General features: G+C 46.6%; 2 protein-coding genes across 4 annotated transcripts in view; both read right to left on the minus strand.

The window, feature by feature from the left end:
* The window catches only part of wdr62 (WD repeat domain 62), a 65,564-nt gene extending 55,019 nt beyond the window's left edge, over nt 1-10,545 (minus strand). For 2 of the 3 annotated variants that reach the window (XM_090218985.1, XM_090218984.1), the window contains exons 1-7: nt 9,975-10,545; nt 9,023-9,114; nt 8,570-8,632; nt 6,497-6,554; nt 3,832-4,002; nt 2,318-2,455; nt 2,008-2,190 (exon numbers count right to left, since the gene is read on the minus strand). In XM_090218985.1, the coding sequence (XP_090075111.1) occupies nt 2,008-2,190; nt 2,318-2,455; nt 3,832-4,002; nt 6,497-6,554; nt 8,570-8,632; nt 9,023-9,114; nt 9,975-10,112 (843 nt within the window). In that variant the 5' untranslated portion in view covers nt 10,113-10,545. The remainder of the gene's footprint in view (nt 1-2,007; nt 2,191-2,317; nt 2,456-3,831; nt 4,003-6,496; nt 6,555-8,569; nt 8,633-9,022; nt 9,115-9,974) is intronic. The other variant, XM_090218986.1, reaches the window with a different exon arrangement.
* Nucleotides 10,546-10,761: 216 nt separating this feature from the next.
* On the minus strand, nt 10,762-26,727 carry LOC110503256 (THAP domain-containing protein 5). The gene is made up of 5 exons (XM_036961265.2): nt 26,106-26,727; nt 24,872-25,055; nt 23,675-24,459; nt 18,016-18,202; nt 10,762-12,244 (listed from the first exon to the last, which is right to left on the minus strand). The coding sequence occupies exons 1-5, from the start codon at nt 26,180-26,182 to the stop codon at nt 12,143-12,145; spliced, it is 1,335 nt and encodes a 444-aa protein (XP_036817160.2). The 5' UTR covers nt 26,183-26,727; the 3' UTR covers nt 10,762-12,142.
* Nucleotides 26,728-26,736: the final 9 nt, after the last annotated feature.

Below are 26,736 nucleotides of genomic sequence, written 5' to 3' on the forward strand. Positions count from 1 at the left end.
TAGTTATGAATGGGTCTCTGTGGTGGGACAGGGAGCAGGCCTCTACACTAGTTATGAATGGGTCTCTGTGGTGGGACAGGGAGCAGGCCTCTACACTAGTTATGAATGGGTCTCTGTGGTGGGACAGGGAGCAGGCCTCTACACTAGTTATGAATGGGTCTCTGTGGTGGGACAGGGAGCAGGCCTCTACACTAGTTATGAATGGGTCTCTGTGGTGGGACAGGGAGCAGGCCTCTACACTAGTTATGAATGAGTCTCTGTGGTGGGACAGGGAGCAGGCCTCTACACTAGTTATGAATGGGTCTCTGTGGTGGGACAGGGAGCAGGCCTCTACACTAGTTATGAATGGGTCTCTGTGGTGGGACAGGGAGCAGGCCTCTACACTAGTTATGAATGGGTCTCTGTGGTGGGACAGGGAGCAGGCCTCTACACTAGTTATGAATGGGTCTCTGTGGTGGGACAGGGAGCAGGCCTCTACACTAGTTATGAATGGGTCTCTGTGGTGGGACAGGGAGCAGGCCTCTACACTAGTTATGAATGGGTCTCTGTGGTGGGACAGGGAGCAGGCCTCTACACTAGTTATGAATGGGTCTCTGTGGTGGGACAGGGAGCAGGCCTCTACACTAGTTATGAATGGGTCTCTGTGGTGGGACAGGGAGCAGGCCTCTACACTAGTTATGAATGGGTCTCTGTGGTGGGACAGGGAGCAGGCCTCTACACTAGTTATGAATGGGTCTCTGTGGTGGGACAGGGAGCAGGCCTCTACACTAGTTATGAATGGGTCTCTGTGGTGGGACAGGGAACAGGCCTCTACACTAGTTATGAATGGGTCTCTGTGGTGGGACAGGGAGCAGGCCTCTACACTAGTTATGAATGGGTCTCTGTGGTGGGACAGGGAGCAGGCCTCTACACTAGTTATGAATGGGTCTCTGTGGTGGGACAGGGAGCAGGCGTGACGATGTTCCACTTCACACCGAAGGCTTGGTGGTTATCGAGTGCTGAAAATATGTTTTCGCATTAAGAGGAGCTGTTGTCCTTACCAAGCATGCAGGACAAATACAAAAACATTCTACAGATCTGACCGAATCAGGTGGATTGAGAGGAAATCATACAATAAATAAAAAGCGAACCATGCCACCTTCCCTCGGCTGCTCTAACAGAAAACAGCATCCAGAAAGTGTCTGACACCAGTGATGACTGTTCACCTCCAAACGCTCGGCAGAGCACGTCGGGACCTGCTTCCCAAACCACGTTGGACTGTGATCCCGGCTCAGTCGTCATGCCCGCAAGTGAAATCAAACAGCTGATTGAGCTGACACGTATTCAGACAACGCATTCACGGGTCACTAGGGAGGAGTTTAGGTTCCTAGATCAAAAAAGGGAACACCCTGCCATCTCCCTCGGAGCATTAATACCGCATTCAAAACAACTGGAAACAGGGTGGAATGAGCTATGAACCAGGAAACATCTATTTGAACGATTAGGCAACGACTTCCTGCCCTGAAGATCACCGACGTCATGATTTGACCTCGTGTATTTTTCCAGAGTTTCCTAGTTGTCTTGAAAGCACCATAAAACTCATGGTACCCTTCTCCAGCTCTGATCTGTGTGAAGCTGGATTCAGTGCTCTCGTCTGCAATTAAACCAAATATCCATCCAGGTTGGATGTGACAGCAGGGACCAGGCCTCTTGACTTTCTGAGACCCATCAAGCAACACCCATCTCATTAGTGGTGGTGAGATAAGAGACATAACAGACTGTCGTCATAGCCCCCATGTTAAAAGTACGTGATGGTGAGTTGAGAAGACAAATCAGAAATACTGTTGCAATGTTTTTTTAATTAATTGACTGCCGCCCACCCAACCCCCCAAAACAAGTTAACATTGGCTGTTCGTTTTTATTTATTTTTTAACCTGGTTGGTTGCAAGAATTTTCAGATATCAAAATAGGGACAGCGAGAGGTTCAGGGGTCAGTTAGGGTCAGGGGTCAGTTAGGGCCATACTGACCTTGAGGTCCACCCAGGCGTCAAGCATCCTCCTGCTGTTGAACTGACACAGCAGGCCAGAGGAAGTGATGCAATAGGTGCTGCTGGCCATGTTGCCCCGCCCACACGACAGACCACAGAACATGCTGTTCCTCTGTTCCCCTAGCAATCCTGATCGGCCAATCAGAGGCACCGTGCTGTTCACCTGGGGGAGGAGCCATAGTAAACATCCAGAATCAACCCATTACTCAGACGCCCTTTATACATGGATGGAGTACAAACAATATGGCATGTAAAATACTTAATCATAAGAACAACAACAATGTCCTGACCCGTCTCTCTTTAGAGGCGTCGAGGTACCAGAACTTGACGTGTCGGTTTCCTGCCGTGACGAAGTAGCTGTTGTCTTCAGAGAAGGAGACGGACAGAACTCTGCTAGACACCTTGTTGGACGCTATCACCGTCCCCTTCTACAAAAACACACAGGACAAGAGGGTTTACAAAATGTCATGTCAGTTTCACAGAGCTCGGGTTATTTTAAGTAACACAGGGATTTCTGTGGCCTCTAGTTGACGGCCTTTGACCAGACTGCTGTCAGAACTGATAACAGATTGCAGGATGTTGTTGTTGTTGTTGTTGTTGTTGTTGTGAAGAACGTTTGGACTATCATTATTCAGTCAGTCTGGACACCCTTCAACAACTTAGCAGACAGATCAAATGACAGGACATAAAAGTACAGACTCTGGGATTCCCTGCCCCCTCCCAAGAAGCCCAGCCATACCTTAACCCCAGTACTATCCTCCAGGCTGAAGCCCAGCCATACCTTAACCCCAGTACTATCCTCCAGGCTGAAGCCCAGCCATACCTTAACCCCAGTACTATCCTCCAGGCTGAAGCCCAGCCATACCTTAACCCCAGTACTATCCTCCAGGCTGAAGCCCAGCCATACCTTAACCCCAGTACTATCCTCCAGGCTGAAGCCCAGCCATACCTTAACCCCAGTACTATCCTCCAGGCTGAAGCCCAGCCATACCTTAACCCCAGTACTATCCTCCAGGCTGAAGCCCAGCCATACCTTAACCCCAGTACTATCCTCCAGGCTGAAGCCCAGCCATACCTTAACCCCAGTACTATCCTCCAGGCTGAAGCCCAGCCATACCTTAACCCCAGTACTATCCTCCAGGCTGAAGCCCAGCCATACCTTAACCCCAGTACTATCCTCCAGGCTGAAGCCCAGCCATACCTTAACCCCAGTACTATCCTCCAGGCTGAAGCCCAGCCATACCTTAACCCCAGTACTATCCTCCAGGCTGAAGCCCAGCCATACCTTAACCCCAGTACTATCCTCCAGGCTGAAGCCCAGCCATACCTTAACCCCAGTACTATCCTCCAGGCTGAAGCCCAGCCATACCTTAACCCCAGTACTATCCTCCAGGCTGAAGCCCAGCCATACCTTAACCCCAGTACTATCCTCCAGGCTGAAGCCCAGCCATACCTTAACCCCAGTACTATCCTCCAGGCTGAAGCCCAGCCATACCTTAACCCCAGTACTATCCTCCAGGCTGAAGCCCAGCCATACCTTAACCCCAGTACTATCCTCCAGGCTGAAGCCCAGCCATACCTTAACCCCAGTACTAACATCCAGGCTGAAGCCACAGCCCAGCCATACCTTAACCCCAGTACTATCCAGCCAGCAGAGTAGACATCCTGGGAATCCATATTTCAGCAGTTGCCTGGTGCAATGGAACCAATGTAGTGGAAAGGAAAAGTGCAACTCTACACCTCTGTCACTTAACAGGCTCACGTCTCTGAAAGAAAAACAAACGAACCCATGTCTTTAACTTACCCTCCACTCCCAGACGCTGACGGTCATATCGTGCTGGTAGCCTACGGACACGATGTAGCTGCTGTTGGTTGAGAAGGCCACGCAGGCCACCCCGTACTTATGGCACTGTACCTCTGCCACCTGGGCCTGCTCGGCCACGTCCCAAACCCGCACACAGGGCATGTGACCACTCTGCAGAGACAGAACCATCCAGTCAATGATTTGAGCAGAAACAAAGAGGAGAGCTAGAGCCCCGGAGGGGGGGGGGGGGGGGGGGGGGGGGGGGGTTTGAATGCTGAATGTCATGGCAGTTGGACTGACAGTTCGAGTTGAAACCAGAGCATTAGAGAAACTACTGAGTCAGCGCTGTGGCAACAATTAACCTCCAAAATAAAATAAAGTAAAGTTGTGTCAACATTGGGTGTTAAAAGCGTTGGGCCAGTGAGCAAACGTTTGCTGGTTCAAATCCCAGAGCCGACTAGGTGAAAAATCCGTCGATGTGCCCTTGAGCAAGGCACTTAACCCTAATTGCCCCTGTGAGTCGCTCTGGATAAGAGCATCTGCTAAATTATAAACATATTCAAATTAAATGGTTTGTCGATGAACAGGGGGAGGAATGTAGAGCAGATCAGAGAAGTTTAGAGCTTGGAGTAGATGACACTAGCAGGTCTTTGCCCACACTAGGAGGTGAGGGCGCTGACTAATCATAGCTCTCACCAAGGAGCTGTACATCTCTGTTGCAAAAACAAACTGAAAATAGATTTTAAACTTCTACAGGACTGAGGAACACGCCGGGACATGACAAAGAGCTGCCTCAGATAATGATATGCTTCCTTTAAAAAAAAAAATTTAAAGGAGGTGCAATACGCATGCCTTTTCCTGAGGAGTGGCTTCCATCTGGCTACTCTACCATAAAGGTCAGATTGTAAAGATGGTTGTCCTTCGGGAAGGTTCTCCCATAACCACAGAGGAACTCCGGAGCTCTGTCAGAGTGACCATCAGGTTTCTTGGTCACCTCCCAGACCAAGGCCCTTCTCACCCGATTGCTCAGTTTTGGCCAGGCGGCCAGCTCTAGGAAGAGTCTTGGTGGTTCCAAACTTCTTTTAAAAAAGGCTCCCGAGTGGCACAGTGGTGTCAGGCGTTACTACTGACCCTGGTTCGATTCCAGGCTGTTTCACAACCGGCAGTGATTTGGAGTCCCATTGGACAGCGCGCATTTGGCCCAGCGTCATCCGGGTTTGGGTTTGACTGGGGTAGGCTGTCATTGTAAATAAGAATTTGTTCTTAATTAACTGACTTGCCTAAGTAACAACAACAAAAAACATTACATTAAAAAATTTAAAGAAATTAAAATAATAATGTAGGCCACTGTTCTTGGACCTTCAATGCTGCAGAAGTGTTTTGGTACCCTTTCCCAGATCTGTGCCTCGACACAATCCTGTCTCGGAGCTCTACGGACAATTCCTTCAACCTCATGGCTTGGTTTTTACTCTGACATGCACTGTCAAATGTGGGACCTTATATAGACAGGTGTGTGCCTTTCCAAATCATGTCCAATCAATTGAATTTACCACAGGTGGACTCCAAATTGAAGAAACATCTCAAGGATGATCAATGGAAACAGGATGCACCTGAGCTCAATTTCAAGTCTCATAGCAAAGAGTCTGAATACTTATGTAAATAAGGTATTTTATTTTTCATACATTCAAATATATATATTTTTTAAACTGTTTCACTTTGTCATTATAGGGTATTGTGGGTAGATGAGGATTTTATGTGGAAAAAGTCAAGGGGTCTGAATACTTTCTGAATGCACTGTATAGCAGGGAGTTCCAATATGATCAGAAAACCAGACAGGTTATAGAGAGCGCTGACAACGACTGGTCATTTTTTTGTATTAAACCACCACAGGGATCCTACTGGAAAATGTCACAGAGAAGCAGTCTCCGGTTTAGCTCACCACTAAACAGTCAATAGACATGAAATTACACTAAAACTGTGTAGGACATCACTAAACATTTTATAACACAAATGTTAAAACCGTCCCAGATATCGACAGGGTTCCTTAAAGAACCGTCCCAGATATCGACAGGGTTCCTTAAGGAACCGTCCCAGATATCGACAGGGTTCCTTAAAGAACCGTCCCAGATATCGACAGGGTTCCTTAAAGAACCGTCCCAGATATCGACAGGGTTCCTTAAAGAACCGTCCCAGATATCGACAGGGTTCCTTTAAGAACCGTCCCAGATATCGACAGGGTTCCTTTAAGAACCGTCCCAGATATCGACAGGGTTCCTTTAAAGAACCCGTGGAAGAAGCCTGCTGGTCATAACAGAAAGTAAAACAACAGTAGGATACACTCCCAATCACCACGGCAACAGTACAGTCAGCTCGAGAGCAGCAAACCATAGACCACTGAGGGCAAGACAGGAGGCTCGTATATCACTTACTGTGACAACAAGTAGAATTTACAGCATGACCTGGTCTCTAGCAGCACAACAGCTTTTATATAACCATCAACCAACTAGCACACGCACACACACACACACACACACACACACACACACACACACACACACACACACGTTAGTCCACCGTCTCACTGACTATTATACAAATACAGCAAAGTGCATATACACACCAACCAACATCTTTTTCTTCTTCCGGAACATTCCCAAACACTTACCTCACCAGTGACCAAATACTTTCCATCCTGAGAGAAGGCCAAGGCAGTGAAGGTTTTTCTGGGAAACACAAACAGACAAGCGAATTAATGAGAGAGCAGAGGGCTGAGGCAGAGGAGAGGGCTGAGGCCGGGCTCACATTTACATTAGGGAGAACATTTTACTCAGCAGCAATCTGAAAGGGATTTTAAACTCAGTTTAAAGGTTCAGACATTTTAACTCTGGGAGTTTCCCTTGACACGAGCTTCGTACTTTAACCGTTTTATGACCTCCTAGAGAACAGTGAAAGTTATAAAATGTGACATTTTAACTTCATTACTGCCACTCCACATACACAAACTGTAGTTACATAACATCAACAACAGAAAGCAGCATGTTCTAGGCTGTGGATGGGTAACAGTGTAACTACCCTGTACAGTCCAACAACATGTAGACCCGTATGGATCCACATATTGGTTTTTACAAGACCATCTATCTATACCAATGTTTTTTTCTTATTAAACTACGCAAGTCAGTTAATAAAAACAAGTTCTTATTTACAATCACGGCCTAGGAACAGTGGGTTAACTGCCTTGTTCAAGGGCAGAACGACAGATTTTTACCTTGTCGGCTCGGGGATTCGATCTAGCAACTTTTCGGTTACTAGTCCGACGCTCTAACCACTAGGCTACCTGCCACCTCTACACTCTAACCACTAGGCTACCTGCCGCCTCTACACTAACCACTAGGCTACCTGCAGCCTCTACACTAACCACTAGGCTACCTGCAGCCTCTACACTAACCACTAGGCTACCTGCCTCCTCTACACTCTAACCACTTGGCTACCTGCAGCCTCTACATTCTAACCACTAGGCTACCTGCCGCCCCTCTAACCACTAGGCTACCTGCCGCCCCTCTAACCACTAGGCTACCTGCCGCCCCTCTAACCACTAGGCTACCTGCCGCCCCTCTAACCACTAGGCTACCTGCCGCCCCTCTAACCACTAGGCTACCTGCCGCCCCTCTAACCACTAGGCTACCTGCCGCCCCTCTAACCACTAGGCTACCTGCCGCCCCTCTAACCACTAGGCTACCTGCCGCCCCTCTAACCACTAGGCTACCTGCCGCCCCTCTAACCACTAGGCTACCTGCCGCCCCTCTAACCACTAGGCTACCTGCCGCCCCTCTAACCACTAGGCTACCTGCCGCCCCTCTAACCACTAGGCTACCTGCCGCCCCTCTAACCACTAGGCTACCTGCCGCCCCTCTAACCACTAGGCTACCTGCCGCCCCTCTAACCACTAGGCTACCTGCCGCCCCTCTAACCACTAGGCTACCTGCCGCCCCTCTAACCACTAGGCTACCTGCCGCCCCTCTAACCACTAGGCTACCTGCCGCCCCTCTAACCACTAGGCTACCTGCCGCCCCTCTAACCACTAGGCTACCTGCCGCCCCTCTAACCACTAGGCTACCTGCCGCCCCTCTAACCACTAGGCTACCTGCCGCCCCTCTAACCACTAGGCTACCTGCCGCCCCTCTAACCACTAGGCTACCTGCCGCCCCTCTAACCACTAGGCTACCTGCCGCCCCTCTAACCACTAGGCTACCTGCCGCCCCCAAGCCCACTCTAATAATTGATAGTGCTAAATGAAATGACAAGTTCTACAAATTGGACTACTTCACTGTCAGTTTTATTCAAGTTTGGTTGAGAATACAACCATAAGAATATAATTAATGTGTTGCCATTCCACAGTCAATCACAAGTTATATAAAAACATACTGTAACTTTTACAATTCAGAAACATTTAAAAAAAGAAATTAGAAAAATATTGTGATATGATATTCTGGCCATTATCGCCCAGCCCCATAACGTACTACACAGTCTGTCTACCAAGTCTGTCTGGAGTCACCATGACGAGACTGAGCAATCCCCTCTTGAGTACAGATGACTCGATCAATGTGATGGATTGGAGAAGTTGCACATATGTTCTAGCCCTGTGTAGTGCACACATCTAATGTATACTTATCAGGACATGACTAAATAAACACCCTAGAAGAGAGCGAGAACAACAATAAAACACAAGTAAATATCTCACCTTGAAGTGTTGAGGATGTGGGTCTGTTTGTTTTTCTTTGGGTGCAGGATTACAACAACACACCTGGATAACAAAACAAACTGTATAAAGATGACTAGCTACTATAACTTTAGTATTTACATATAATCTAGCCTATTCAACAGATATCTTCTTTGAAGTGTTAGTTAGTAACGGGTTAGTTAGAGGCCAGTCTTGCAGGTTAGGGTTAAAGACCCACTCCAGCCCCCCTAGAACCTTATTTATCATCTGATTTACTTAACTAATGAAACATCTCAATAGGTGGTCCCGGAGTCCTCTGACATGGCACAAGTGTGTGTGTGTGTGTGTGTGTGTGTGTGTGGGGGGGGGGGGTGTTCCCACAAACAAGGAGGAGGCCGATGACATCAGAGAGCACCATTAGACCAACTCTTTGAATTGCCACCACTTGAATTTTGCAATTGCAGCTAGTCTTACCCAGCTGGGTAGGCCACCAGGCCAGTGTTGGGGTCACAGGCCAGCCCACTGCCGTTAGAGGTGGTGATGCCCAGGACCCGCTCCAGAACCACCTGGCACACAAATAGGCAACACTCACTGACATGATGCACAATACAAGCCCACTCTAATAATGGACTAGCTACATCACTGCCTATAAAGTACCATGCAGTATGCATATGTCTCATGCATATATGTTATATTGTGTGTATGCTTCAGGTGACAGAAATCAGGAGGCACCATCAGCTCTGAAAAGTTGATGTAATTCTACATTAATGTGGATATATTGTCTCAAATTCCTACCGACAAAAATGACCAACCAGAATCGACAACCGGTAAAGTATTTTAAAATATGACATTTATTCAACTTTCTGGCTTGTAGAGGTCGTGAGGGAAAACTTTCCTGATTCAAACACCAATTTCTACAGGACGTAGAATTAAAATGTAATTCAGCGTCGGGTTTCCAGGTCTAATAGATAAATAGATTGGTATTCGGTTAACGACTTGACTGTACAGGTTTTTAGCATCACGGTTTCCCGAGTTGGAAGGTGGTATCCGTAATCGGTAGACGGTTCTGATGGAAAGGGTTGAACCATCTACCTACCACCTTCCAACTCGGAAAGACCTGCTGAATCGCCGAATAGTTCCCAATAAAAAGTGTTCAATCCAATTGTTTGGAAAAGTCTAATAATTCGCGGCCCTATATAGTACTAACTTAACATATGGGCTACTTCTTTACAGTTACTAGCTAACGTTAATGTTAAACGATAGCGAAGACACTAACTCCAACTAGTTGACAACAACCATCTGACTAAGTTCGCTACATGTTTGGCATGCGAAGAAGCCAGCCAAGACCAAACAAGAGGCACTAATGTTACAGAACAGAAGTTAGCTAGCCCATTTAGCTACCTAGAAGACATGATAATAAACATACCCGGTTGTGTGTAGTCCGCCTTTGACTTTGTTGTCGACTTTTCCGTCGCATGTTTGCGGGTGCAGGAGCAACATTCACATTGCTAACTCTTTTTGTAACCCTGGAGGTAAATGAATTTATCCCCGCTCCCTCCGCCATAGTCACAGAAATTATTCAAGATTTAGCCAAGACGCTTGCTACTTCACTGGCTGATAAATCTCAAAATGATGATCCCGTTCGTGACTAACATTAGCCTAAGTTGCTAGCCACTTTTAGATCCTCATCCGCACAGCAACCAACAAAAAATATGTTTTGGGGAGGGTTGCCAATGTTAAATAAACTTCAGGCTTGTCTGACGGTATTCACAGATATTATTACAAATACGTAAAAAACATTTTTTAAATTCTGATTTAAAAAATATATATATTTTATAATATATTATATTTTTTTATTATATATAATATTCCTTCTTGCTTCCTCTGGTTTAGAAACACTTCGGAAAAGTACGGCAAGTCAAGAGCGATGAAACCTGACTCTTTTCTTCTTCTTTTTTTTACTTCAACGTCGTTGCGTTGAAGCGCGGGACACAGATTCAAATATAAACCGTCTTCTCTGATTGTGAACTGCCGCTGCGCGAGAACCTACCCGTGACTCTCTCCTGTGATTGGTCCTCCCGTGACAATGACGATTGGTTTGAGAACGTCTAATCTCGACAATACATTTCCGGAAGCAATGTAAACAGGATTATCATAATGAAATAATTGACTGTTAAAATGTTATCAATAAATTACAAGTAATGGAGGGAAAATGTCAGTGCAAATCAATATTGTATTGTCAATACTTTAACAAACAAACAACAAGCTGACGGAGCAAATTTTTCAACATCAAACTGACATTCTGAAAGAAAATTACATTTACAGCAGGGGATAAAATTATAAGATTAAACAAAACAGAATACCAATTTTAGTACATTTCCACTGTCCCAGCAAAACTAACTCCAGTGATGCCACTTCACCTACAGGCTGACTAATGTCTCTCCAAAATGTAATAACTGACAAACACTAGTAAAATAATTACTCAATAAGGCCTGAGGGGGTGTGGTATATGGTCAATGTACCACAGCTAAGGGCTGTTCTTTAGCATGACGCAACGCGGAGTGCCTGGACACAGCCCTTAGCCGTGGTATATTGACCATATACCACAAACCCCCCCAAAGTGCCTTATTGCTATTATAAACTGGTTACCAACGTAATTAGAGCAGTAAAACTGATTTGTCATACCGTGGTATACAGTCTGTTATGCCAATCAGCACTCAAACCACACAGTTTTCTAATAAGTGTTAAGGTCTGAGGGGGTGTGGTATATGGCCAATATACCACGGCTAAGGGCTGTTCTTACGCACAACGCAACACAGAGTGCCTGGACACAGCCCATAGCCGTGGTATACAGTCTGATATACCACAGCTTTCAGGGCTGGAACCACCCAGTTTATAATATGACCTAAGACACTAATAAATAATAAAACAGACAAGTTCATGCAAACAGATCAGTCTCCATCTTCTGATATTCCAAGAATAGACAATAAAGTTTCTGATTTTCACATCACATAAAGTGCAGGGTTCATATCAGCTAGATTCCTCATCACTTTAGCAAGGTAACAACTACCTATCTCGCCTGTCTGTTCTGGACCCTGACCCCGTCCCGTATATATGTTCTGGACCCTGACCCCGTCCCGTGTCTGTCTGTTCTGGACCCTGACCCCGTCCCGTGTCTGTCTGTTCTGGACCCTGACCCCGTCCCGTGTCTGTCTGTTCTGGACCCTGACCCCGTCCCGTGTCTGTCTGTTCTGGACCCTGACCCCGTCCCGTGTCTGTCTGTTCTGGACCCTGACCCCGTCCCGTGTCTGTCTGTTCTGGACCCTGACCCGTGTGTCCTGGAACCCATCCCGTATATATGTTCTGGACCCTGACCCCGTCCCGTGTCTGTTTGTCTGTCCTGGACCCTGACCCCGTGTCTGTCTGTTCTGGTACCTGACCCGTCTCTGTTCTGGACCCTAACCCCGTCCCGTGTCTGTCTGTTCTGGACCCTGACCCCGTCCTGTATATGTTCTGGTACCTGACCCCGTCTCTGTTCTGGACCCTAACCTTTATCGGTCTTTATACTAGAGGCAAGGCATAGAGGTACGCTGTTTAACCCGATCCGTCATAGAGGTATGCTGTGTTGTCCTGTTCATAGATGATAGCCACGGTCTCTCCTGCCTCCGATACAGCAGCACTGGTCTGGATACACACCTGGGAAAGAACAAATACGTTCTGGTACAGTTTGACAAATGTTTGGGGAATGTTATTATTTATTTTATCAGAGAGAGAGGGGGGGGGGGGGTATCATAAAGCAGAATCAGCCATCAGTTTGAAAACATTAGTTCTACCAGTATTCTTACTGTTTATCATGTAATCCTGCACATTTTATAAATCACAGCAATGTCCTCAGGGCAATGTCCTCAATCACAGGGACATTGGGTGCTTTTATTTTTTTTAACCAGAGGAAAGAGTGCCTCCTACTGGCCCTCCGACACCACTTCCAGCAGCAGCAGCAGCTGGCCTTATCAGAACCAACCCTGCTTAGAGGCCAGCAGCTGGTCTTATCAGAACCGACCCTGCTTAGAGGCCAGCAGCGGGATGCAGGGTGGTATGCTGCTGGACTCTCGAGATTCAGTGCATTCACATTGTTACATTACAGCCTTATTCTAAAATGTATTTTAAAAACATTCTCAATCAACAATCAATACCCAATAATGACAAAGCAAAAACAGGTTTAGAAATTTTTGCAAATGTATAAAAAATATTTATATAAGTATTCAGACCCTTTGCTATGAGAATCTAAATTGAGCTCAGGTGCATCCTGTTTCCATAGATCATCCTTCCTTGACATGATTTGGAAAGGCACTCACCTGTCTATATCAACTCCCACAGTTGACAGTGCATTTCAGAGAAAAACCCAAGCCATGAGGTCGAAGGAATGCTTAGACAAGATTGTATCGAGGCATAGATCTGGAGAAGGGTGGCAAAAATTGTCTGCAGCATTGAAGGGACCCAAGAACACAGTGGCCTCTATCACTCTCAAATGGAAGCAGTTTGGAACCACCAAGACAGGCCAAAATGAGCAATCAGAGGATAATTTAATTTAACTAGGTAAGTCAGTTAAGAACAAATTCTTATTTACAATGACTTCCTAACCTGGCCAAACCCGGACAACGCTGGGCCAATTGTGTGCCGCCCTACGGGACTCCCAATCAGGGCTGGTTGTGATACAGCCTGGAATCAAACCAGGGTCTGTAGTGAAACCTCTAGCACTGAGACGCAGTGCCTTAGACCGCTGCGCCACTCGGGAGAAGGGCATTGGTCAGGAACGTGACCAAGAACCCGATTGTCAATGACAGACCTCAAGTTCCTCTGTGATGATAGAAGAACAACCATCTCTGCAGCACTCCATCAAATCAGGCCTTTATGGTCGAGTGACCAGACGGAAGCCACTCCTCAGTAAAAGGCACATGACAACACGCTTGGAGTTTACCCAAAGGCACCTAAAGGACTCTCAGACCATGAGAAACAAGATACTCTGGTCTGATGAAACCAAGATTGAACTATTTTTCCTGAATGCCAAACATCACGTCTGGAGGAAACCTGGCATCATCCCTACCGTGAAGCATGGTGGTGGAAGCATCATGCTGTGGGGATGTTTTTCAGCGATAGCGACTGGGAGACGAGTCAGGATCGAGGGAATGAGAAACAGAGCGCAATCCTTGAAGTCCTGAGCGCTCTGGAGCAGGTTCTCAGACTGGGGCGAAGGGTCACCTTCCATCAAGACAACGACCCTAAGCATACAGCCAAGACGACATAAGAGTGGCTTCGGGACAAGTCTCTGAATGTCCTTGAGTGGCCCAGCCAGCATCCGGACATGCTGCGCAGCGACACTCCCCATCCAACCTGACAAGAGTTTGAGAGGATCTGCAGAGAAGATATGGGAGAAACTCCACCAAATACAGATGTACCAAGCTTGTAGCGTCATAACCAAGACGACTCGAGGCTGTAATCGCTGCCAAAGGTGCTTCTACAAAAGGACTGAGTAAAGGGTGCTTTATGTGAATAATGTGCAACATTTTCTAAACCTGGTTCTGTTTTGTTATTATGAGGTATTGTGTGTAGATTGAGGAGTTAAACTTTGAATTCAATTTAGAATAAAGCTGTAATGTAACAAAATGTGGAAGGTTCAAGGGTCAATACTTTCTGAATGCCCTGTACATATTATATATAAAACGTTCTATCATGTAGTATTTATTTATTTATTTATTTTTACATTGAGTGATTTCAGCAGCCCTCTTATCCAGATTGACTTATAATAGTGGATGCATACATTTTGTTGTAGTGTCCCCCAAGGGAAACGAACCCACAACCCAGCCATTTCAGGAGACATGCGCTATCAACTGAGCCTTAACGGACACTACATGGCCAAAAGTATGGGGACACGCCTTCAAATGACTGGCTATTTCAGCCAAACGCATTGCTGACCGGCGTATATAAATTCAAACAAACGGCCATGCAATCTCCATAGACAAACATTGGCAGTAGAATGGCCCATACTGAAGAGCTCAGTGACTTTCAACGTAGCACCGTCATAGGATGCCGTCTTTCCAACATGTCAGTTAAATGTCTGCCCTGCTGGAGCTGCCCCCCAGTCAACTGTAAGGGCTGGTTTTGTGAAGTGGAAACGTCTAGGAGCAACAACGGCTCAGCCGCGAAGTGGTAGGCCACACAAGGTCACAGAACATGACAGTCGAGTGCTGAAGCACGTAGAAATCGTCTGTCCTCGGTTGCAACCCTCCCTACCGAGTTCCAAACTGCCTCTGGAAGCAACGTCAGCACAAGAACTGTTCGTCGGGAGCTTCATGAAAATTGGTTTCCATGGTTGAGCAGCCGCACACAAGCCTAAGATCAGGAGTACACTTCCTGCCTGAATGCATAGTGCCAACTGTAAAGTTTGGTGGAGGATGACCAATTTCAGCCTTGAGTCTTCATGGGTATGATGCTACAAGGTTGGCATACCTGCATTTGGGGAGTTTCTCCCATTCTTCTCTGCAGATCCAACTCAAGCTCTGTCAGGTTGGATGGGGAGCGTCGCAGCACAGCTTTTTTCAGGTCTTTCCAGAGATGTTCGATCAGGTTCAAGTCCAGGCTCTGGCTGGGCCAATCAAAAACATTCAAAGACTTTTCCTTATGCCACTCCTTCGTTGTCTTGGCTGTGTGCTTAGGATCTTTGTCCTGTTGGAAAGTGAACCTTCACCCCAGTCTCGGGTCCTGTGTGCTCTGGAGCAAGTTTTCATCAAGGATCTCTGTACTTTGATTCGTTCATCTTTGCCTCGATCCTTACTAGTCTCCCAGTCCCTGCCGCTGAAAAACATCCCCACAGCATGTTGCCGCCACCACCATGCTTCACCGTAGGGATGGTGCCAGGTTATCTCCAGATGTGACGCTCGGCATTCAGGCCAATGAGTTCAATCTTGGTTTTTGTCAGATCCAGAGAATCTTGTTTCTCATGGCCTGAGTCCCATTGGTGCCTTTTGACAAACTCCAAGTGGGTTGTCATGTGCCTTTTACTGAGAAGTGGCTTCCGTCTGGCCACTCTACCATAAAGGCCTGATTTGGTGGAGCGCTGCAACAACGTATTAGGTATTGTGTGTAGATTGGATGAGGACATTTCATTTAAACCATGTTAGAATAAGGCTGTAACAAAATGTGGGGAAAGTCAAGGGGTCTGAAAACTTCCCGGTGCACTGTATATATTGTGATGTATTGTTACATATTGGTTATGTGTTGAATTGTCGTGTCCCGTACTGGCCCGTCATGTACCGTTCCGTTATGTGTATTGTCCCATATTGTCGTGTCCCGTACTGGCCCTTCTTGTACCGTTCCGTTATGTGTATTGTCGTGTCCCGTACTGGCCCGTCCTGTATCGTTCCGTTATGTGTATTGTCGTGTCCCGTACTGGCCCTTCCTGTACCGTTCCGTTATGTGTATTGTCCCATATTGTCGTGTCCCGTACTGGCCCTTCCTCTACCGTTCCGTTATGTGTATTGTCGTGTCCCGTACTGGCCCGTCCTGTATCGTTCCGTTATGTGTATTGTCGTGTCCCGTACTGGCCCTTCCTGTACCGTTCCGTTATGTGTATTGTCCCATATTGTCGTGTCCCGTACTGGCCCGTCATGTATCGTTCCGTTATGTGTATTGTCCCATATTGTCGTGTCCCGTACTGGCCCGTCATGTATCGTTCCGTTATGTGTATTGTCCCATATTGTCGTGTCCCGTACTGGCCCGTCATGTATCGTTCGGTTATGTGTATTGTCGTGTCCCGTACTGGCCCGTCATGTACCGTTCCGTTATGTGTATTGTCCCATATTGTCGTGTCCCGTACTGGCCCGTCATGTATCGTTCGGTTATGTGTATTGTCGTGTCCCGTACTGGCCCGTCATGTATCGTTCGGTTATGTGTATTGTCGTGTCCCGTACTGGCCCGTCATGTATCGTTCGGTTATGTGTATTGTCGTGTCCCGTACTGGCCCGTCATGTATCGTTCCATTATGTGTATTGTCGTGTCCCGTACCGGCCCGTCATGTATCGTTCCATTATGTGTATTGTCGTGTCCCGTACTGGCCCGTCATGTATCGTTCCGTTATGTGTATTGTCCCATATTGTCGTGTCCCGTACTGGCCCGTCATGTATCGTCCCGTTATGTGTATTGTCGTGTCCCGTACTGGCCCGTCATGTATCGTTCGGTTATGTGTATTGTCGTGTCCCGTACTGGCCCGTCATGTATCGTTCCGTTATGTGTATTGTCATGTCCCGTACTGGCCCGTCATGTATCGTTCGGTTATGTGTATTGTCGTGTCCCGTACTGGCCCGTCATGTATCGTTCGGTTATGTGTATTGTCGTGTCCCGTACTGGCCCGTCATGTATCGTCCCGTTATGTGTATTGTCGTGTCCCGTACTGGCCCGTCATGTATCGTCCCGTTATGTGTATTGTCGTGTCCCGTACTGGCCCGTCCTGTATCGCCCCGTTATGTGTATTGTCGTGTCCCGTACTGGCCCGTCCTGTACCGTTCCGTTATGTGTATTGTCGTGTCCCGTACTGGCCCGTCCTGTACCGTTCCGTTATGTGTATTGTCGTGTCCCGTACTGGCCCGTCATGTACCGTTCCGTTATGTGTATTGTCGTGTCCCGTACTGGCCCGTCATGTATCGTCCCATTATGTGTATTGTCGTGTCCCGTACTGGCCCGTCCTGTACCGTTCCGTTATGTGTATTGTCGTGTCCCGTACTGGCCCGTCATGTATCGTCCCGTTATGTGTATTGTCGTGTCCCGTACTGGCCCGTCCTGTACCGTTCCGTTATGTGTATTGTCCCATATTGTTGTGTCCCGTACTGGCCCGTCATGTATCGTCCCGTTATGTGTATTGTCCCATATTGTCGTGTCCCGTACTGGCCCGTCCTGTACCGTTCCATACCGTCCCGTTATGTGTATTGTCCCGTATTGTCGTGTCCCGTACTGGCCCGTCCTGTACCGTTCCATACCGTCCCGTTATGTGTATTGTCCCGTATTGTCGTGTCCCGTACTGGCCCGTCCTGTACCGTTCCGTTATGTGTATTGTCCCATATTGTCGTGTCCCGTACTGGCCCGTCCTGTACCGTTCCGTACCGTACCGTCCCGTTATGTGTATTGTCCCGTATTGTCGTGTCCCGTACTGGCCCGTCCTGTACCGTTCCGTCCCGTACCGTCCCGTTATGTGTATTGTCCCGTATTGTCGTGTCCCGTACTGGCCCGTCGTGTACCGTTCCGTCCCATTATGTGTATTGTCGTGTCCCGTACTGGCCCGTCATGTACCGTTCCATCCCGTCCCGTTATGTGTATTGTCGTGTCCCGTACTGGGCGGTCATGTTCCGTTCCGTCCCATTATGTGTATTGTCCCGTATTGTCGTTATGTATTAAGTATTGAGACACGTATGACGTACCCTCTCCAGCAGATGTACGCGCTCTTCATTCAGCAAGTTGTTCTGTCTCAGTTGGTTGACGGTGTTTTCCAGACCCACAAGTTTATCCAGGTGTCTCCTGTGTCTCTGCTGCAATACCTTTACCTTCTTCTGAAGCTCGATCACAATGGCTTCCAGCTGCTCCTTACTCAGGCTGTTCTTATTGTAGCTAACAGAGGAGACAGTACAGTGGTTAGGGTTACTCAGGATGGTATTGTAGCTAGCAGAGGAGACCTTAGTGGTTTGGGTTACTCAGGATGGTATTGTAGCTAACAGAGGAGACCTTAGTGGTTAGGGTTACTCAGGATGGTATTGTAGCTAACAGAGGAGACCTTAGTGGTTAGGGTTACTCAGGATGGTATTGTAGCTAACAGAGGAGACGGTAGTTAGGGTTACTCAGGATGGTATTGTAGCTAACAGAGGAGACCTTAGTGGTTAGGGTTACTCAGGATGGTATTGTAGCTAACAGAGGAGACCTTAGTGGTTTGGGTTACTCAGGATGGTATTGTAGCTAACAGAGGAGACCTTAGTGGTTTGGGTTACTCAGGATGGTATTGTAGCTAACAGAGGAGACCTTAGTGGTTTGGGTTACTCAGGATGGTATTGTAGCTAACAGAGGAGACCTTAGTGGTTTGGGTTACTCAGGATGGTATTGTAGCTAACAGAGGAGACGGTAGTTAGGGTTACTCAGGATGGTATTGTAGCTAACAGAGGAGACCTTAGTGGTTAGGGTTACTCAGGATGTTATTGTAGCTAACAGAGGAGACCTTAGTGGTTTGGGTTACTCAGGATGGTATTGTAGCTAACAGAGGAGACCTTAGTGGTTAGGGTTACTCAGGATGGTATTGTAGCTAACAGAGGAGACCTTAGTGGTTTGGGTTACTCAGGATGATATTGTAGCTAACAGAGGAGACCTTAGTGGTTAGGGTTACTCAGGATGGTATTGTAGCTAACAGAGGAGACCTTAGTGGTTTGGGTTACTAAGGATGGTATTGTAGCTAACAGAGGAGACGTTAGTGGTTAGGGTTACTCAGGATGGTATTGTAGCTAACAGAGGAGACGGTAGTTAGGGTTACTCAGGATGGTATTGTAGCTAACAGAGGAGACGGTAGTTAGGGTTACTCAGGATGGTATTGTAGCTAACAGAGGAGACGGTGCAGTGGTTAGGGTTACTCAGGATGGTATTGTAGCTAACAGAGGAGACGGTAGTTAGGGTTACTCAGGATGGTATTGTAGCTAACAGAGGAGACCTTAGTGGTTAGGGTTACTCAGGATGGTATTGTAGCTAACAGAGGAGACCTTAGTGGTTAGGGTTACTCAGGATGGTATTGTAGCTAACAGAGGAGACCTTAGTGGTTAGGGTTACTCAGGATGGTATTGTAGCTAACAGAGGAGACCTTAGTGGTTAGGGTTACTCAGGATGGTATTGTAGCTAACAAAGGAGACGTTAGTGGTTAGGGTTACTCAGGATGGTATTGTAGCTAACAGAGGAGACGGTACAGTGGTTAGGGTTACTCAGGATGGTATTGTAGCTAACAGAGGAGACCTTAGTGGTTAGGGTTACTCAGCATGGTATTGTAGCTAACAGAGGAGACGGTACAGTGGTTAGGGTTACTCAGGATGGTATTGTAGCTAACAGAGGAGACCTTAGTGGTTTGGGTTACTCAGGATGGTATTGTAGCTAACAAAGGAGACGTTAGTGGTTAGGGTTACTCAGGATGGTATTGTAGCTAACAGAGGAGACGGTACAGTGGTTAGGGTTACTCAGGATGGTATTGTAGCTAACAAAGGAGACGTTAGTGGTTAGGGTTACTCAGGATGGTATTGTAGCTAACAGAGGAGACGGTACAGTGGTTAGGGTTACTCAGGATGGTATTGTAGCTAACAGAGGAGACCTTAGTGGTTAGGGTTACTCAGGATGGTATTGTAGCTAACAGAGGAGACCTTAGTGGTTAGGGTTACTCAGGATGGTATTGTAGCTAACAGAGGAGACCTTAGTGGTTAGGGTTACTCAGGATGGTATTGTAGCTAACAGAGGAGACCTTAGTGGTTTGGGTTACTCAGGATGGTATTGTAGCTAACAGAGGAGACCTTAGTGGTTAGGGTTACTCAGGATGGTATTGTAGCTAACAGAGGAGACCTTAGTGGTGTGGGTTACTCAGGATGGTATTGTAGCTAACAGAGGAGACCTTAGTGGTTAGGGTTACTCAGGATGGTATTGTAGCTAACAGAGGAGACCGTAGTGGTTAGGGTTACTCAGGATGGTATTGTAGCTAACAGAGGAGACGGTAGTTAGGGTTACTCAGGATGGTATTGTAGCTAACAGAGGAGACGGTAGTTAGGGTTACTCAGGATGGTATTGTAGCTAACAGAGGAGACCTTAGTGGTTTGGGTTACTCAGGATGGTATTGTAGCTAACAGAGGAGACGGTAGTTAGGGTTACTCAGGATGGTATTGTAGCTAACAGAGGAGACGGTAGTTAGGGTTACTCAGGATGGTATTGTAGCTAACAGAGGAGACGGTAGTTAGGGTTACTCAGGATGGTATTGTAGCTAACAGAGGAGACCTTAGTGGTTTGGGTTACTCAGGATGGTATTGTAGCTAACAGAGGAGACGGTAGTTAGGGTTACTCAGGATGGTATTGTAGCTAACAGAGGAGACCTTAGTGGTTAGGGTTACTCAGGATGGTATTGTAGCTAACAGAGAAGACCTTAGTGGTTAGGGTTACTCAGGATGGTATTGTAGCTAACAGAGGAGATGGTAGTTAGGGTTACTCAGGATGGTATTGTAGCTAACAGAGGAGACGGTGGTTAGGGTTACTCAGGATGGTATTGTAGCTAACAGAGGAGACGGTAGTTAGGGTTACTCAGGATGGTATTGTAGCTAACAGAGGAGACCTTAGTGGTTAGGGTTACTCAGGATGGTATTGTAGCTAACAAAGGAGACGGTACAGTGGTTAGGGTTACTCAGGATGGTATTGTAGCTAACAGAGGAGACCTTAGTGGTTTGGGTTACTCAGGATGGTATTGTAGCTAACAGAGGAGACCTTAGTGGTTTGGGTTACTCAGGATGGTATTGTAGCTAACAGAGGAGACCTTAGTGGTTAGGGTTACTCAGGATGGTATTGTAGCTAACAGAGGAGACCATAGTGGTTAGGGTTACTCAGGATGGTATTGTAGCTAACAGAGGAGACCATAGTGGTTAGGGTTACTCAGGATGGTATTGTAGCTAACAGAGGAGACCTTAGTGGTTAGGGTTACTCAGGATGGTATTGTAGCTAACAGAGGAGACGGTAGTTAGGGTTACTCAGGATGGTATTGTAGCTAACAGAGGAGACCTTAGTGGTTAGGGTTACTCAGCATGGTATTGTAGCTAACAGAGGAGACGGTACAGTGGTTAGGGTTACTCAGGATGGTATTGTAGCTAACAGAGGAGACCTTAGTGGTTTGGGTTACTCAGGATGGTATTGTAGCTAACAAAGGAGACGTTAGTGGTTAGGGTTACTCAGGATGGTATTGTAGCTAACAGAGGAGACGGTACAGTGGTTAGGGTTACTCAGGATGGTATTGTAGCTAACAAAGGAGACGTTAGTGGTTAGGGTTACTCAGGATGGTATTGTAGCTAACAGAGGAGACGGTACAGTGGTTAGGGTTACTCAGGATGGTATTGTAGCTAACAGAGGAGACCTTAGTGGTTTGGGTTACTCAGGATGGTATTGTAGCTAACAGAGGAGACCTTAGTGGTTTGGGTTACTCAGGATGGTATTGTAGCTAACAGAGGAGACCTTAGTGGTTTGGGTTACTCAGGATGGTATTGTAGCTAACAGAGGAGACCTTAGTGGTTAGGGTTACTCAGGATGGTATTGTAGCTAACAGAGGAGACGTTAGTGGTTAGGGTTACTCAGGATGGTATTGTAGCTAACAGAGGAGACGGTGCAGTGGTTAGGGTTACTCAGGATGGTATTGTAGCTAACAGAGGAGACCTTAGTGGTTAGGGTTACTCAGGATGGTATTGTAGCTAACAGAGGAGACGTTAGTGGTTAGGGTTACTCAGGATGGTATTGTAGCTAACAGAGGAGACGGTACAGTGGTTAGGGTTACTCAGGATGGTATTGTAGCTAACAGAGGAGACCTTAGTGGTTAGGGTTACTCAGGATGGTATTGTAGCTAACAGAGGAGACCTTAGTGGTTTGGGTTACTCAGGATGGTATTGTAGCTAACAGAGGAGACGGTAGTTAGGGTTACTCAGGATGGTATTGTAGCTAACAAAGGAGACGTTAGTGGTTAGGGTTACTCAGGATGGTATTGTAGCTAACAGAGGAGACCTTAGTGGTTTGGGTTACTCAGGATGGTATTGTAGCTAACAGAGGAGACCTTAGTGGTTTGGGTTACTCAGGATGGTATTGTAGCTAACAGAGGAGACCTTAGTGGTTAGGGTTACTCAGGATGGTATTGTAGCTAACAGAGGAGACCTTAGTGGTTTGGGTTACTCAGGATGGTATTGTAGCTAACAGAGGAGACCTTAGTGGTTAGGGTTACTCAGGATGGTATTGTAGCTAACAGAGGAGACCTTAGTGGTTTGGGTTACTCAGGATGGTATTGTAGCTAACAGAGGAGACCTTAGTGGTTTGGGTTACTCAGGATTGTATTGTAGCTAACAGAGGAGACCTTAGTGGTTTGGGTTACTCAGGATGGTATTGTAGCTAACAGAGGAGACCTTAGTGGTTAGGGTTACTCAGGATGGTATTGTAGCTAACAGAGGAGACCTTAGTGGTTTGGGTTACTCAGGATGGTATTGTAGCTAACAGAGGAGACCTTAGTGGTTTGGGTTACTCAGGATGGTATTGTAGCTAACAGAGGAGACGGTAGTTAGGGTTACTCAGGATGGTATTGTAGCTAACAGAGGAGACCTTAGTGGTTTGGGTTACTCAGGATGGTATTGTAGCTAACAGAGGAGACCTTAGTGGTTTGGGTTACTCAGGATGGTATTGTAGCTAACAGAGGAGACGGTACAGTGGTTAGGGTTACTCAGGATGGTATTGTAGCTAACAGAGGAGACCTTAGTGGTTTGGGTTACTCAGGATGGTATTGTAGCTAACAGAGGAGACCTTAGTGGTTTGGGTTACTCAGGATGGTATTGTAGCTAACAGAGGAGACGGTAGTTAGGGTTACTCAGGATGGTATTGTAGCTAACAGAGGAGACCTTAGTGGTTTGGGTTACTCAGGATGGTATTGTAGCTAACAGAGGAGACGGTAGTTAGGGTTACTCAGGATGGTATTGTAGCTAACAGAGGAGACCTTAGTGGTTTGGGTTACTCAGGATGTTAACATTTTTTTTAATCGCATTGATTTTGTTGTAATATTTGAGTCACTCAGATATCACATTAATGTTGGGGTGACACGGTATCTCAGCATAACATACTGGCACTAACATTAAGGCAAGAGTCTGAACACGGGGTTTGGGTTAGGCAACAGGCCCAAGACCATCATTCTTAGGGTTAAGGGGTAGGGTTAAGGGTCAAGGGGTAGAGGGTCAAGGGGTAGAGGGTCAAGGGGTAGAGGGTCAAGGGGTAGAGGGGTAGAGGGTTAAGGGTCAAGGGGTAGAGGGTCAAAGGGTTAGGGGGTTAAGGGGTTCTCTATACCGATGTTCCTCCAGTTGGCTTCCCCGATGTTCCATATCGTCCTCCTCTGGAGTCTCCCCCTCCTCCGTCGCCAGTCTCTCCAGCGTGAGGATAAGTGATGCAGGAGAGGGGGGCATGTGCTTGGACACTATAGGCAGTGTGGAGACGATGGGTGTGGGGCTGAGAGCTGAGGACAGCACAGTGTCTGGGGGGATGCTGAACTGAGTCGCCCCGCTGGACAAAATGTTGGGAATCGTCTCAAAGTAGGCGATGATCTGAGCCCCACCACCATGGTCGTCCTGGGAGACAGACAGCTCCTCCTCCATCTCAGGAGAGACGTTCTCCATGACCAGAGACGTCGGGGACAACACAAAATTGCCGACATCTTCAGTCGTTCCGAGGTCATGACCCTCAGTCAAGATGGCCGCTGTGACCCCACTCACCACCTCTTCCAGCTGTTGTGACACCACCAACTCCCCGTCCAGCCCACCCAGATCCTCTACTGTCTGGAACAGCGTAACAGGGAAGTCTCCCGCAGCCACGTCATGGCTCCTCCCCTCCAACGCCGACAGTGTCAGAGGTGCTGTGTGCAGAAGGCCCACTGTCACGTCCCGCTCCTCCAGCAGCTGTGCCTCCTCAGTCGCCGAGGGGTTAACAGTGACCTCATAGAGTGTCAATGTGTTGTCACTGTCGGTGGAGTCGCTAACTGGCATCCCAACGTCAGAAGAGGTGGTGGTCAGTGGTTTCCTGCCGTGTCGCAGCCTTTTGGATTTCTGACTCTCACTGTGTTCCTCACCTTTACGTTTCTGACCAAATCAAAGGGAAGAGGAAGAGTGTTTTCAAACTTCTGAAACTAAACTTTTTTTTCTAAAAGCATAAAAATAATCTAATAAACTCATGTAGAATTTGAAGGAACATAAACCAACAAGGAGCCCCCCCCCCTCCCCCCGATATTTTTTTATAAGTTTACAAAAATGTATTTTAAAAAAAACTGTTTTTGCTTTGTCATTATGGGGTATTGTGATGTCATTACGGAGTATAGTGATGTCATTATGGGGTATTGTGATGTCATTATGGGGTATTGTGACGTCATTATGGGGCATTGTGAGTAGATTTGAGGGTGGCAAAAAACAATTGAATCCATTTTAGAATACAGCTGTAACGTAACCAAATGTGGAAAATGTCAAGGGGTCTGAATTCTTTCAGAATCCAGTGTACCTCAGTGAGCTGGAAGACAGTGGGCACAGCATTATTCTCCAGGTAGCGAATCCCCCAGCGCAGCTTGAAGCTGGAAGATGCAAAATGTTCATGGCAGATGTACTGGTGTCTGGAAGGGCTCCAGTCCTCACGACCCATGTTTTTCAACCACTGTTCTAACCGAGCTGGATCCTGCAGTGGAAACCTACAGGGGCAGGAGAACAGTATAATTTTCCAACAGCAACCTTTCTTGAGTCAGCTCATGCCACTGTGACACGCATTGCGAAACATTGACCGTGTGGCACAGTAGATCAGTTTACACATTTATTTATTTTTTTATATATTTTTTTTAACTAGGCAAGTCAATTATATTAATTAAGTAAGTAAATAAGAATGTTCTAATTTTATTTAACCTTTATTAAACTAGGCAAGTCAGTTTAAGAACAAATTCTTATTTACAATGATGCCTACCAAAAGGCAAATGGTCTCCTGTGGAGACCGGGGTTAGGATTAAAAATATATATATATATTTACAATGACGCCAACACTGGCCAAACCCGGACGACGCTGGGCCAATGGGACTCGGTTGTGATACAGTGGGTCTGTTGTGATATACAGCCTGGATTCGAACAAGGGTGTCTGTAGTGACGCCACTGAGATGCAGTGCCTTAGACCGCTGCGCCACTCGGGAGCCCACACGTCAAATACATTATTAGGGAAACTAACTATCAACATGGTTTAGCACACGTCATGTGTGAGACATGACTTAATGTTATTTCCCGGAAGCTTTCCAATCTTTGGGGATCTCAGGCGATACGAAAGAGAGGTTGAACAGGCTAGTAATAGCGGTTGCAACAATGATAATGCTTGATACCGTCACCTTGCCATTCACAGTAGCCAACTAAACTTAACTGAAGTCGAGTGGCGACTACAGTTCCGATGACAGATACACGTAATTGTATCCAAAACTATTGTTTTTGGCAGCCAAAAAAATAGCCCGCAAATACACAAGACAATGTGTAATTTCGGGCTAGTTTTTGGGTGCTGAAATCAGTAGTTTAAAACTATATTTTTCTTATAAAACTTACATTTTGTCACAAAAAAATGCGTTATTTTATTTTTTTATTTTTAAACGCGTCCACCCACACTAGTCGCCATTTAACTCTATCGTACATCTGCGAGTTTAATCATTAATATCGAACGTTACTGCTCGCATAGTTACAGTTAATCTAACAACAAATACAGCCATGCTTACTTATAGAAGCTTTTCCTATCAGAATTGTTGTTTCCAGAATCATTCTTGCAGTTCGGTGCAGAACAATACTTCGGCATCTTGTCGACCACCTTGAAGAGTTATCTTTAAAACTGGCCAGGCAAGGTGAGTTGTCAGTTTTCTGATCCACTTGTAGCGTTCGTCAGCTGTTAGCTTGTGTGCATTACGTCAAAATGATGCGACTCGCATATCACGTGGCGCACGTTTTGCTGCATTCAAACCAACTGGGAACTCTGAAATCGCCGAATGGGGAAAAAAAACAGTCTCCGACTGGGAAAAATCGATTTTTAAAATGTATTTTATTTATTTCACCATTATTTAACCAGGTAGGCTAGTTGAGAACAAGTTGTAATTTGCAACTGCGACCTGGCCAAGATAAAGCATAGCAATTCGACACATACAACAGAGTTACACATGGAATTTTAACGGTCATTCAACTCGGGAACCCTGGCCCTTTTCTAGATCTCCGAACTGAAGAACACTGACGTTATGATTTGATCTCGTATTTACCGAGTTTAAAAAAAATGCGACATTCATCTCCCACTTCTGAGAACAGCTGTAGAACAGAACAATGAGCCAGATATTTCACCGGATGTGTAAATGTGAAGCATCC

The sequence above is a fragment of the Oncorhynchus mykiss genome, chromosome 24 (assembly GCF_057628025.1).
Source record: "Oncorhynchus mykiss isolate SJ-2025 chromosome 24, ASM5762802v1, whole genome shotgun sequence".
NCBI lineage: Eukaryota > Metazoa > Chordata > Actinopteri > Salmoniformes > Salmonidae > Oncorhynchus > Oncorhynchus mykiss.

Bases quoted from the DNA above. Each gene is read 5' to 3' on its own strand.
- LOC110503256 (XM_036961265.2), bottom strand. From the start codon at position 26,182: ATGCCGAAGTATTGTTCTGCACCGAACTGCAAGAATGATTCTGGAAAC. The intron at 18,203-23,674 runs GTATAGAGAACC...CTCCTCTGTTAG, and splicing joins AGCCAACTGGAGGAACATCG to CTACAATAAGAACAGCCTGA. The intron at 12,245-18,015 runs GTACGTCATACG...GTTCTTTCCCAG, and splicing joins GCGTACATCTGCTGGAGAGG to GTGTGTATCCAGACCAGTGC.